Genomic DNA, 12,871 nt, shown 5'->3' on the forward strand with positions numbered 1-12,871 from the left:
GCCGGGCTAAGCCCTGCTCCCTGAGGGAGCCTCCAAGCACTCCACAGAGCACAGCAATGCCTCAGAAAGCCTTGTTGGCAGTTTCTGCAAACAAGATAAAGATTATTTCCTTCTGTAACCCTATTTTCCCATCTTCAGGAACAGTCGCTTTGCAGTCACAAATGTTAGAGCTGAGATGTAATCCTCCACAATAATATATGCATTGATTCAAACTTCCTCTCATGCAGCTCTAGCATTCGTTAGGCATTCATTGCCTCAACAGCACACACAGATCAGCCCAAACATTCCTATGCTCACAGACTAACCAAAACAAACCCATGAGCAGATGAAGATGCTTATCTTTCATCCAGGTCTTAAGTTTGCCACTTTGTACCAGTTTAAGAAGAGGTGTTTGTGAAGTCAGCTAAACCAAGCTAAAACTGACTGTGTACTGATAATTTAGCAGCTACAACCTAGCTCTCACACTGATTATATACGGTAGTCTGGTATCAATCTTTCATGGCTGGCCAAGTCTTCTCTCCTTTCCCCCCAAGACTTTTTAAATAAACAGAACAAAGAGCACAAGATGCTTATACAATGGATCTGAAAAATGCTGTCTCTTAGAGCTCTTCAGGATCAATGACATTTAAAAAAAGAAAAAGGCTCAAAAATCTCCAAATGTATCCAACTTCATAAAAATACATCCGTTTCACAGCAGTTGAGAAGGCAGGAAGGAAAAGAAGACCTTATTAGTAGCCCCCAGTGCTCTGCACAGTAGCCCTTGAGAGATGCTATATGAAGAAGAACATATGTATTTCATTAGGAACTGAAAACGTGTTCGCGGAGCTACATCTTGCCATTTTTAAGCAGAGGTTCTCAATTCAGGCAAGGTGCGGGGGAATGCATTCCTTCTACATCTTCCTTAGCAAGAGCCAATAGTTTAGCCAGTGAATCACAAATCGGGCTTCACAGAGCTACAAAAATGCTGTACATCTGATGCACAACAAACTTTCCTGCTACTCTTCTTTACAGTTGCTTTAAAGTTTAATAATAATAGCTGAGCCCCAAGAGAAATTTTAAGCATTGGCAGTGCTTGCTCCAAAAATATGGGCGCTTTTGCTCCATCTATGCATCCTCCTCTCTCTTGCACGTGTTCAGCAGCACCTCAGTGGCTGGCACATACAAGAGAGTTAAAAATAACTGGATTCTGTATGTTTATTTTTCCTACAAGGCTGGAAAACCTCATGAAGGACAGGAAGGAGTCTCAGCTGGCCCTGCCAACATTGGCCTCCTTCGTCCAAGAGGAAAGAAAAGTTTAGGATCAGCAGCAGTAATGTCTTCCCAATTCTCTTCCTCCAGCACCAACAGAGCCAAGAACAGCCAGGGAGCTCAGTGTTACTCCTCCTCTGTGCTCCATCAGCTGTGCTCAGGACACAGCTTCTACTCCAAACCACTGCACACCCAACATAGATGTTTTGCATAGCTTCCATTCATTGTTCATTTTTTACATCCCATTCAGGGCAAGGAACACGTTTTAAGATCTCTCTCCAAACAGCTGAGACCTCAATATGCTTGCCATTATGTGGTTGGAAAGCAGGCAGGGAAACATGGGAAACCACTGATTAAAGGACAAACAAATTAACAAAATAAGAAATTTCCCTCTAAATCAAAAGCTTCAGCTCTAATGAAATCCTAGTGCCTGTGGGATGACATCTGTGTCTGGAGGAGGAAAGGTTTTCTTTGTATGTCTGCTTGTTCCTATACTCTAACCACATTAAATGCTACAATAGCCAAGACTCCAAAGTCCTACACTTATCTATTAAACTTGTGTGTTTTACAAGGCTAAAATGAGAGAGGCCAGAAGGAATTCATGTCGTCTATCTGCAAACCAAGGTGTAGCAGTCAAATCTTATTTTAACCCTACCAGCCTCAACAGTGCCCTATAAAGTGCTCAGAGACGGACTGTTCCAAAGACCATCTGGGAACTTAGATACTGAAGCAGGTTAGCACCAACCTGCTGTGGACTGGGACAAAGGGGTTTAGTTAAGATACACTGAAATTGGAGCCTTGCAGTACATTCACATGCACTCCCACCTGCACAGGAACCCAAGCATTCACTTCTGATTTGCACTGCAGAGATGAGTGCAGGTGGAGGTGACATGGGCAAAAGAGCATTACCAGCTCTGTTGTGTCCAATTGAGCGCGGCCACAGGTCTCCAGCATCAGAGCCAGGCCCCTGGACATTCCCTGGTGTTTGTCCCTATAGATCCCTGAAACATTTGGCTCACAGGTTCTTGAATTGAACGTATGAAAGGGGTTCAAGAGTTCAGGGCTGTTTTCTTATCTCTGCTTGTGCTAACAGTAATGCCTACTTACGCTGAACGTTCCACAAGCGCCTAAGAGCATAAGAGGAAGAACCAAGAAAAAAATATCCTATTTTCCGTACATGGCAAGATTTAACGAGTAGTGCTGCAGATTTAGATGCCTTAGACTCACAGGCAGCTTCAATCCTCTGAACAAAAAAAAAAAAAAAAGTAAGTAACAAGGTATTTTCTGCTAGCAAACACGGGGAAAATATCTTATTGAACTTAGACCCAGGAGGATTTTATAGCAACCTACCATCCCCTGATACAACTGTGTTTTCAATGAAATAACAACTATTTCTTCAGATTCAGTCACATTTAACACTGTGAAACAGTGCCCAAAGCTCCAGGAGCAACTCCAACACACCCCTCCAACCCCCAGCTCCAGCCTTGTGGGCATCTGTCATGCTGTGGCAGCATAGAAATACATTAACCACACACAGTTTGTTCTTCAATATCTAAGAAAAGCAACTTTGCTGTGGCTCAGTTGGGAAGCCAGGCTAGGCACTGCTAGAATTTGCAGGTGGAACAGCTCAGTTCTCAGCCATCATCATCATCATCTATTGCTATTACACAAGCACCCAAACGCTGCCAACTCAGAGCAGTGCCACGGTGCACCGCAGCCTGCTGGTTCATGTGCAGGGGGAAGGCTGCTCCTGCCCTGTGGCACTCACACTCTGGGGAGCAGAGAGGAGACAGCAGCAATAACAACAAATGTGTTTTCACAGACTGCAGCTTGCCATCTGCTAAGCACTGGCCAGTACACACGGGGCTACCGCTCAGCAGGAATAAGGACACATCCCAGCAGTTGGGGTTTGGAAATGCACTGCCACCACACCTCCCTCCACACTTCACACAGTTTTAATCCCCACCAGGCATAGGGAAGAGTCAAATGTCATGAAGTGAGTAGGGAAAGATGAAATATTAATTACATCTACCTCATGAACTAGAACAAACGAATTACAATGTCGCTGCTCAGAATCCACAAAAACAGTTCTGCTAGGGACCAGATTGTTTACATGGTTTTATGACTTATCATTTTGAAATTTAAAAAAAATTCTATCTACTTACTGTTCTTTTTTGAAAACACAGATTATTATGAGCACTAGAGAAAAATCAGAAGTGAACAATAATCTACATGCCCATAAATTTCTAAAAATGTGTCCATCAAATACACTGTAGGCAAACAGTGCTAAATGTAGGCACTGTCTTATCCAGACAGGGCAATTAAAGTGCTAGCAAAAATAAGTTAGGAAGAAAGAAAATGCAAAAGGCTAAAATAGAAGTTATTCAGAGAAATAATAACTAGTCTACAAAAGCAGGCAAGGTACACACAGTAAGAAAGAAGCACAGTTATTTAAGTATACGGGTAAATGAGGCAGGGGGCAGGGAACAACTTAAATGCAGGTTAAATTTCACTGAAAATGTTTTTAGCCACATATTCTTAAGTCTATTCACTGGTCTGACAACTGAAGTGCCAGAGGCCAGGCATTTAAATTAAACTGGACTACACATTAAAAGCTGCCTTGATCAAAACAAACATCAGCACAAGCATGACCCAGGAGAGCCTTTTTTTCTCTGACTTCTGGGCTGTATCGCCAAACAGCCAAAGGAAGAAAGAAACCACAGATGTGATCTCTTGATCTCCTGAAGTCTTGCCTCTTTTAGGTGTTCAAGCGGTAATCATTACTTTAAAATCAAAGTGCCCATCTCATTGAGAACACAAGCAGCCTTCAGCAATGAAGAATCACCATTATCTTCACATCACAAGAAGGAAACTGAGGCACAAAATAAGCTGCGTACTGCAAATGGTAGTTTAGTGGAAACTCGTGAAGCAACTGGGGAAGTTGCTCAATAATCCCATTTAGGTTCAATTTAACCCCAAATCCTTTCATTCGGAACCTGTGCTGTATCTCTGGCCACACCTTACTCTGCCCTGATGCTTCCCACAAACCTCACAGTGCTGCTTTGGAGCTCACAGCAGCACCAATAGGGCTCAGCCCTGTAAGGGCAGTGCCAGAGCATCTCTCTTAGTGCAACAGCCTCAGCCAGGGCTGACAAAATCCAATAGGATCCATAAATGTGGCACTTCTCCATTTACCCAAGCCTAGCAGATGTGCAACCACACACCTACAACACTAAGCATTTTGCAAGGCGTAGAAGCATTTTTTAAAATGCATTTATGTATGAATATTACAAGTCATTAGGGGAAAAAAAAAAAAAAAAGACTTAATCAGCTGTTGGAGCAGTACTCAGCCTAAAACTTAGACCTTTGTGTAATCTCTGTCAACGAACACTCTCTAAGCAGGCAATTCTGTTTGTCAAGGATATGTGTAGGTAGAACAGCAATTATAAAAACCTTAGAGCTGTGGCTGTATTTTCACACAGGTTTTTCCACACAGCTTTAGTCCATAACTTAGTCTGTAGGGAAGGGAATGCAGGAGCAATAAACCTCAGATACCTGGGTTAGGGATAATTTTAAATTCAGTGTTAGTCATCCAGGCCCCTCTAAAATAAGAAGGGACCCATGTTCTCAGAAGACAACTCATCCCACCTTTCTCAAGCATGGACATTAAGATTACCACTGGAGAGATCAGTCCAAGGACCAGCTCTGCCTGCTTCCCACTACACAAGCCCAAGCTTATAGGTGAAGGCTGAGGATCCCATCCATTTCTACTTTCAAGTGTTGTTGTCATTGGCGATTTGTTAGGGTTTAAAATTAGTATTGCTAGGGATAAGAGTTGGGAATAGGAATGTTTGGTAAAGAATGTGAGACAATGGGAATAAAAATGCCAAAGAAATGCTGCAGGTCATCGAGTTTCATCACGAGCTACTGCAGGCTGCCATACAACGCAGACTAACGCCAACCTATACTTCAAGCTTTTGCTTAAATGAATTTCTGCTTCCAGAAAGAGGAGGGATCCCAGTTGCATCGCACTACAGATCATTTCACCTCATGCTAACGTCCTTTGGTCTTAACTGACACAACCACAAAATATTTCATTGAGGCACATTAAGGGCTCGGAGAAAAACTCTTCCAAAGTCTGAGCAATTTCATGCTGTTAATTCATAAATCTGTACATACCTGCAGCATGTAATTCCCTCTGTGATATGTGATCCCGCTATCAAAAGCCTAAACACAGGTTTAATGATTGCAATTAAGTCAGATTTGGTTCATCGTGCACTTGTAATATATCACCAGTATCAGACAGGTGATTTCAATCTTGTGCCTGTAGCATTTACTGCTGAATTGCCTTCCTAGATTGAAACTCCTGTGCTACATTGGCTCTCTCTGAGCACCTCCCAGCACCAGCACAGCAGCACCTGCTCACTCTTAAGGCTGCAGGTAGCCTGTTCTAGTGCAAAGCAGGCAGCACCAGTCAAACCTGTAAACCCAGGTATGACACAGAGGGGTGACATGCAGGGGTGCACTTACAGGAGGACATTAAGGTATGTTTAAAACACACACTTACTAATTAAATTATGTATCAGTTTTAAATGCCTGTGCAGGGGACAAGAAGTGCTCCCACTTTTTAGTAGGTGGACTTTGCAGAAATGTTGGAGAGCTCAGCAGGCAGCAGTATAGGCAGGATGCTGGAGGGCTGGGAGAAAGGGTAAACAGAGGCTGGCAGAAGCAAATAAATGATATCATAATATTCATATTGCAGTTAAAAAAAAAAAAATCCACACATGCACACACATCCAAAAAAAAACCCAAGATGATGCCAAACTCTTCGGTTTCTTTAGTGAGCTTAACATCAGTCTACTTTCAGTATGGGATTCCATTCAAATATGGTTACTGGGTTTGGTTTCTGCTTGTTTTCTATCACACTATCATGTTCCAGATCCTTGCTGTGGGAAATTTACCTTTCACTTCATGATAGAATCTATGATTCTATGATACATCTGCCATTTTTTAATATTTCTGATCTCATGCTCCTTTGAGTTTCATAAAAACAACCCTGGCTACCCTTGAGAAACAGCACCAAAACCTCACCACAGATGGGCTTTCACCCAGCTTGGAATGATAATTACATTCACCATCACAGATAGCGCCACAGTGATATTGAAGTCAATGTTTCTATAGATCCCCTCAGCACAATTCACTGCCAACTGAATAAAACAGAAAAACAACTAAATAAAATATCTGCCAAAAGACTACATTTAGTGATCACTAACTCTACAAATCATGTACTGCGAAACTGTATTACAAAGGAAATCTGTTCTTAATTAAACAAAGTATCTGTACATCAGAAAGTCTGGATCAGCTGAAGGTTGAGTGCAGTAATTGCTGCGGATGTACGAATCTTCCTTTCTGATAAGCTACTGCTAAATATTAAGTCTTAGAAAGATTGTGTGTGCTTTTATGTTTATTTCCCACAACAAAGAATCACACATTTATGAGGGATCGTGACATCAATGTATGGGACAAATAAGTGCCAGCATGGGGCAAATAAGAGCCTGCATGGGGGTTAATACTGTGACACCAAACAAAAAAAGGAAATAGTGGCACCACAAAGCTGCAGACTTGGAACTAGCTGGCCAAAGTCCTGTTTGCAACGCTTTAGCAGTCTGCACACAGCATGACAAGCATCCAAGGAATCAAAATCAACTGTGAATACAAGCCTCATTCTTGCTGCAGCTCTGTTTTGGCTTTGATGTTTTTTAAAATCAGCTAGTATTAATGCACAATGGGAATTATCCAGGAGGGTCAAAAAGAATACAGTTTTGGGGAAAAAGTTGTTTACCTAGCACAAAAGGAAAAAAAAAAAAAAAAAAAGCTTCTGGGATGACTGTATGACTGTAAGGCTTCCTAAAGAAAAAAGGGGGTTTTAAAGTGTTATCTATCAAAAGTGATTGTTTCCTTAAGTCAATAGGTAGTGTATGGATAGTACAGCAAAGCTGGGGACATCCATATCAGCTGAGCACAGTAAGAGGCTGCTCTGGACACACACTTCTTGTACCTGCGGACGCACCACTCCATGTTATTTACCAGTTCCACAACTTCAGCCACCAGCCCTGCCCAGAGCAATTGCTGTGCCACAACACCGAGCTGCCACAGCTTCTGTTCATGATATTTTAAGACTGGAGAAGAAATGAGTCCCACTTGAAAGCAGTGCACAACCAACTTCTGTGGATGTGGGAGACAGAGAGCAAAAATACTGAGCGCAGGAATTCAGCAAGCAGCTACATCCATGATGCCACAAGGATCGGGTCTGCAGAGCTTGTGACATTAGTGGCACTTAGTGGCATCCCACTGCCAAGAAAGGCCAGGGAAAGGCTTAGTGTGCATGGAATCCACAAATAATTAACTATCAAAATATAAAATAAAAGCAATGAGGGAACAAGGCAGGAAGCAATTTCCATACCTCCCAGCACAGCTCCCTGTTAACAAAAGCAGGAGGAGCACAGTCATCCTCCCAGTGATGCAAGTTCACCCTACAATCTGTTTACCCACGCATTCTGCCATCGAATCCACCATCCTCCCTACTTCACAAAACTGATGGCATTATGGGAGAACCACAAAGTACACAACAGTCCTGTGCAGAAAAGCAGCAGGAGAGAGGAACAGCTTCGTTTACAGCTTCCTTAGTTTCCATGCCTTACAACCAAAAACCACATGCTCCACTACCGGAGGCACAGGAGAATTTACAAGACGTAAATACATTTTTAAGAGCTCCACGTGCATGTCTGCCCCTGTCAGTTTGTTTTCTGCCCTCAGTCCACACACATACACTTCCCTGAGGTGCTCTCAGTGAACCAGCCGTGCAGGTGAGTGTCCCTAGGAGGCTGCCCTTGGCTTTTATGGGTATTTGTTTCCCCAGCACGGAGCACAATTTCTTCTTCATTTATTTTATTAGGTGAGGTGTTTAAAGGGATATACGGTCATCTGGAGCTCATCACTGTCAAACTTTCAGCCCCGTAGCTGTAAAGAGTAAAGGAGCCAGTTTAGCTCTCTGCTTTACAAAGTGCTGAGTACCTCCAATGAGGTGCCAAATGTCCGCGGTGACACTTCAGGATTGCTCACAGGGCCCCACCCCGGCTCCGAGCAACACTCCTGTCCACAGCGGTGCTGGGGCAGAGCAGCACTCACAACACAAACCTGGACTTCTGAGGCAAGGAAGGTTTCCCTGAGCCTGAGACAGCACGGTGCCGGGTCCAGGGAGCACTGGATGTTAGCATTCCTACCTCCAAACTCCCAACCGAAGTGAAAAAAGCAAGCAAACGTTCAAGACAATCTGAGTGCGTTTTGGATTGGGTGTTTATTTTCAAACATTTTCACCCCATGTACACAGAGACAACGTAATTCTCTCCAAACCCTTTAAACACATCCTGCTTCCACCGAGCTCAATGCATTTCTTTCACTTTCTTTCCAAGGGAAAAAAAAAGATCCCACAGACTCTTTACAAATCACTTTTCCCCAGAAGCCTTTTTTAAAATCAGTTCTTCTACTGGAAGCGAGCAATAAAACAAAGCTAACAAGACAAAAAAAAAGTGCAGAAAGAACTGCTGACAGCCATACTTCAAAATGTCCACAGCAAAAAGGCTGCTCCAACAGCATTGGGACAGCAAAGGCTTTCATTACCTGGACGCTTCTTCAAAGCCAGTCTCACTTGGCAGCAGTCACCTGGTGGCAGGTAAGGTTAGAGCACACTTTTTAAGTAACTGCAGAGAAGTGTTTTGTATTCAATGTGTAAATGCCATGGAGAATGCCTCCATGCACCCATGGAGAGCACCACCCTGCAGTACTGAATAAGCAAACAGTAAACAAGCAAACACAGAGAGAACCAAGAAGTTGCATCTACTTTCATTCATTCTGACACTTGCCATTTATCTTTGCTTTTGAACTGACTACTTCAGGCTGCATTGGGAGTGAACTGCAGCATCCTGGGAAGAAATAATACCACTGTAGCAATAGAAGCCTCCACTGCAGCATCTGTTATTAAATCTTTGCAGAGAGGTGAGTAAACCACTGTCACAGCTGTGGATCAGAGAGGTTCTGCTACATTCATTTCACAGTTCCAGGCACTTTGTACGAAAGCTCTTACTTGCCTTTTATGTCAAAAAATGAATTTATGCCAACTTTTTAATAGCGAATCCTTCAAGGCAATGATCCTTAAAGCCCGCAGTGCTCCAACAAAGAGGAGACGGCAGCAGCCAGCGGGGAGAGACGGAGGAAGCACAGAATGGGAGCGGCCGATGCTGCCGATACGCAACCCGTTCTGCGAGAAGGAAACAGCCGTCATCGCACAGTGCCTCCCTGAGCGGCTCGCAAACAGCCTTTGAAAGCGTCAGACTCTGTGCTGATTCTGACCCGGACACACAGCAGAGGAGCGCTAAGCGACTGCCGCACCCGCACCGCGCAGCCACGCATCCCGGGTGGCAGGCGGGCAGGAGAAACACAGGACTCGATGTCCTACAGGGAGGACGGCAACTCGCACACCAGCACCAACTACAGAGCAAGTGCTCCAAACCGAGCCGAGTTTAAGCAAACTTCACGCTAAGCTCACAAAGTTCAATCTTAGCTGAACTATAGTAAAAAAACTCTCAGGAGTTTTCCAGAAAAGCTCAAATTCCCAAGAAGAAAGTTGGTCTTGAGCCTCCATAACAGTATTTTCCTGCCGGTGAAACTGCACAAACAGCGCAAGGTGCGGTGCCGTGCTTCCCTGTGCTGCATACTGTTAGGATATAACGTTTCCGTGATGGATAAATGAGAAGCCGCAAATCCCTGCGATCATCCGTGAGAGCGCACAACCGCTATGGGCCGGCACATAAAGAAGCGACGACAGCTGACACTGAAAACGAGTCAAAAGCAAATCGGTGTGAAAGTTTCAGCCTAAAATCGGCAACTAACTCATCGAGGCACGGCACGCGGCTCCAACCGCGAAAAGTTGCCGCTGCCGACGCTCTGCAACGAGCCCCGCTCTCGGTGCGCGATCCCGAGCCGGCCTGAGCCTGCGGAGCTCCTCGGGGCGCTCCGGCGCTCGGAGACCCGCGGGAGCGCCCGGCCTTGCTCGGCCCTCAGCGCTGCCCCCCGGCGCGGTGCAGAGTCCCCACGGATTTCTTCTCCACTACCGTTTTGCTCGCCGGCGCTTGAACGCGGCGCGGTGGCGAGGGGAACTCTGCGCGGGGCTGAAGGATGGGACCGAGCCGCGGCAACCGAACATGGGGCTCTCAACCCCTCGCCTCCGCTTTGCCCGAGTCACGCCGCCGGACAGCGCTCCGGGGCCGGGGCAGAGCACTCCTTCGCCTCGCCGCGCAGCGGCCCCGTGCGAGATGCGCGCTCGCCAACTTTGCAAAGTTGTGCGCGAGCGGCGGATGCGCTTTGCCACCCGTCTGCCCCGCGGGAGCCCCGGGCACCGGGAGCGGCGAGCCCGGAGGGGCGCCGAACGCCGCACAAGTTGCGGCCAGAAGGGGAACCCCCCGACCCTCTCGCTCCGCCCTTTGCACTCACGCTGCTGTTCTCGCCCGTCCAGTGCACCATCGCCTGGTTGTGAGACGCGTCCCCTTTGAGCACGAAGGAGGTGCTGAGGAGCGAGACCCGCTCCCGGCCCGCCGCCGCCGCCGCCGCCGCCGGGGATGCCCTCCGGGAGCGGCCGCCCCCCTCCTCCGCCGCCGCCCCGCCGCCGCCCCGCCGCGCCTCGGACGGGCTGCGAGCCCCGCGGGTCAGGGCGCCGGGGCGCGGGCGGCCGCAGGGCTCGGCGCAGCGCGGCGCGGCGGCGGCGCCCAGCAGCAGCAGCAGCAGCAGCGGCAGGCGGGCGGCGGCGGGGGACACGCGTGGCCCGCCGTGCGCCATGGTGGCTCTCCGGCGTGGCAGTGACAGGCGGGGAGGTGGCGGGCAGGGAGACACCGCCGCGGAGGGCGGGGGCGGGGGAGGGTTGTAACCGGAGCGGGGCTCGCGCGGCAGCGGCGTGCGCGGGGCTGCGCGCCCAGCCGGGGCGGCGCCGCCATCTGCTGGCCCGCGCCGAAACGCCGCGCGGCGGGGATCCTCGGAGCGGGGCGCCGCGGCACCGGGACGCGGCGGGTCGGACCGCGAGTCGCCGTCCGGCGTACGGCGGGTCGTACGGGGGATCGCGCGCTGCGTTGTACGGCGGGGCGCGCAGCGGATCGGGCTGGGACGCACGCCGGGACACACGCGCCGTCCCCGCAGTGAGCCACGCGTTGTGCTGTACAGCAGGTCGCACGCCGTGACGCTGGCCGTATTATGCGCCGAGCCACACATCGTGTTGCACATCGCGTTATAAATTGGGTTACAGACGGGGGGATGCGCTGTCATTCATCGGGTCACACCCCAGGTCACGCATCAGACAACACCGTGTCTCGTACTGCTGAGACCTCACCTGGAGCACTGCATCATGATGTGGAGTCCTCAGTGCAGAAGAGACGTGGAGCTGTTGGAGAGCATGCAGTGGAGGACCACAAGAATGATCGACAGGATGGAACATCTCTCCAACAAGGACAGACTGAGAGAGCTGGGGCAGTTCAGTCTGGAGAAGGCTCCAAGGTGACCTGAGAGCGGCCTTTCAGTGTCTAAATGGGGGCTGTAAGAAAGAAGAGGACAGACTCTTTAGTGGGGTTTGTGGTGACAAAGGGGACATGGTTTCAAACTAAAAGAGGAGAGATTTAGACTGGATATAATGGGGAAAAAAAATTATAATGGTGGGGAGGCACTGGCACAGGTTGCCCAGGAAGTTGGATGCCCCATCCCTGGAGACAGTCAAGGTCAGGCTGGACAGGGCTATGAGCAATCTGATCAAGCTGTAGGTGTCCCTTTTCATTGCCAGGAGAGCTGGACTAGATGGCTTTTAAGGATCCCTTCCAAGTCAAATGATTCTGAGTCTATGGTTCTGTGTCACCCACCATGTTGCACACCAGGCTACACATGGTGTCACACACCAGGTCACAGGCAGGGGCACACATGGGGCTGCACACCAAGCCACAGCCATGCTGCCCACACCCTGTATTCCAGCTGCAAATGTGCAGGCATCATCAGCCCACATGTGAACACTCCCACTGGGCAGGTCTGCAGCACTTCCAGCCATCCCCACTACCTGCCTGTCACTGTAGGCCACCTGGCAAGCAGGCATGCCCAACCAGGGCGGAGTTTGGCTGAGTCCTGAGAAGGTGCAGCAGGAGAGTCAGAAGGGAGCTGTGTTAGGAGCCAGAAAAGAAAACAAAACCTGTATCTGCTCTTCTACCCATACCATTTACAGGCCTGGGATGCCTAGCATCACCTGGCCCCACTCACCAAAAGCTGCCACTGGGGCTCCTTAAGGGGCTGCACGCTAAACTCATTTCTGAAATATTTTATGTCTTATATATGAAGCAATATATTGTATATATACTATATATAAATATATGTCTTGATTTCTGGAGACAATACTGAAAGCTTAAAGGGCCTATATTGCTGTACAAAGCCATCTAACGGAATTTAAACACAAGCGTGAGGTGAGAATGATCCTGGCATGCAGATTCCTCACAGCATGTTATCCCTCTAAAGCACTACTCTTGCAGTGAAACACCTGGCT

General features: G+C 47.9%; 1 protein-coding gene across 8 annotated transcripts in view; it reads right to left on the reverse strand.

Annotated features, from left to right (window-relative positions):
• The window catches only part of SORCS2 (sortilin related VPS10 domain containing receptor 2), a 527,145-nt gene extending 515,182 nt beyond the window's left edge, over positions 1 to 11,963 (reverse strand). For 4 of the 8 annotated variants that reach the window (XM_052683127.1, XM_052683125.1, XM_052683126.1 and 1 more), the window contains exon 1: positions 11,684 to 11,963. In XM_052683127.1, coding sequence (XP_052539087.1) covers positions 11,684 to 11,788 — 105 coding nt within the window. In that variant the 5' untranslated portion in view covers positions 11,789 to 11,963. Of the gene's footprint in view, positions 1 to 10,797; positions 10,934 to 11,683 lie in introns of those variants that run through there. The other 4 variants (XM_052683131.1, XM_052683129.1, XM_052683128.1 and 1 more) reach the window with 3 other exon arrangements.
• Positions 11,964 to 12,871: the final 908 nt, after the last annotated feature.

This window comes from Tympanuchus pallidicinctus, unplaced genomic scaffold, assembly GCF_026119805.1.
Source record: "Tympanuchus pallidicinctus isolate F22 unplaced genomic scaffold, pur_lepc_1.0 scaffold2, whole genome shotgun sequence".
Lineage (NCBI taxonomy): Eukaryota > Metazoa > Chordata > Aves > Galliformes > Phasianidae > Tympanuchus > Tympanuchus pallidicinctus.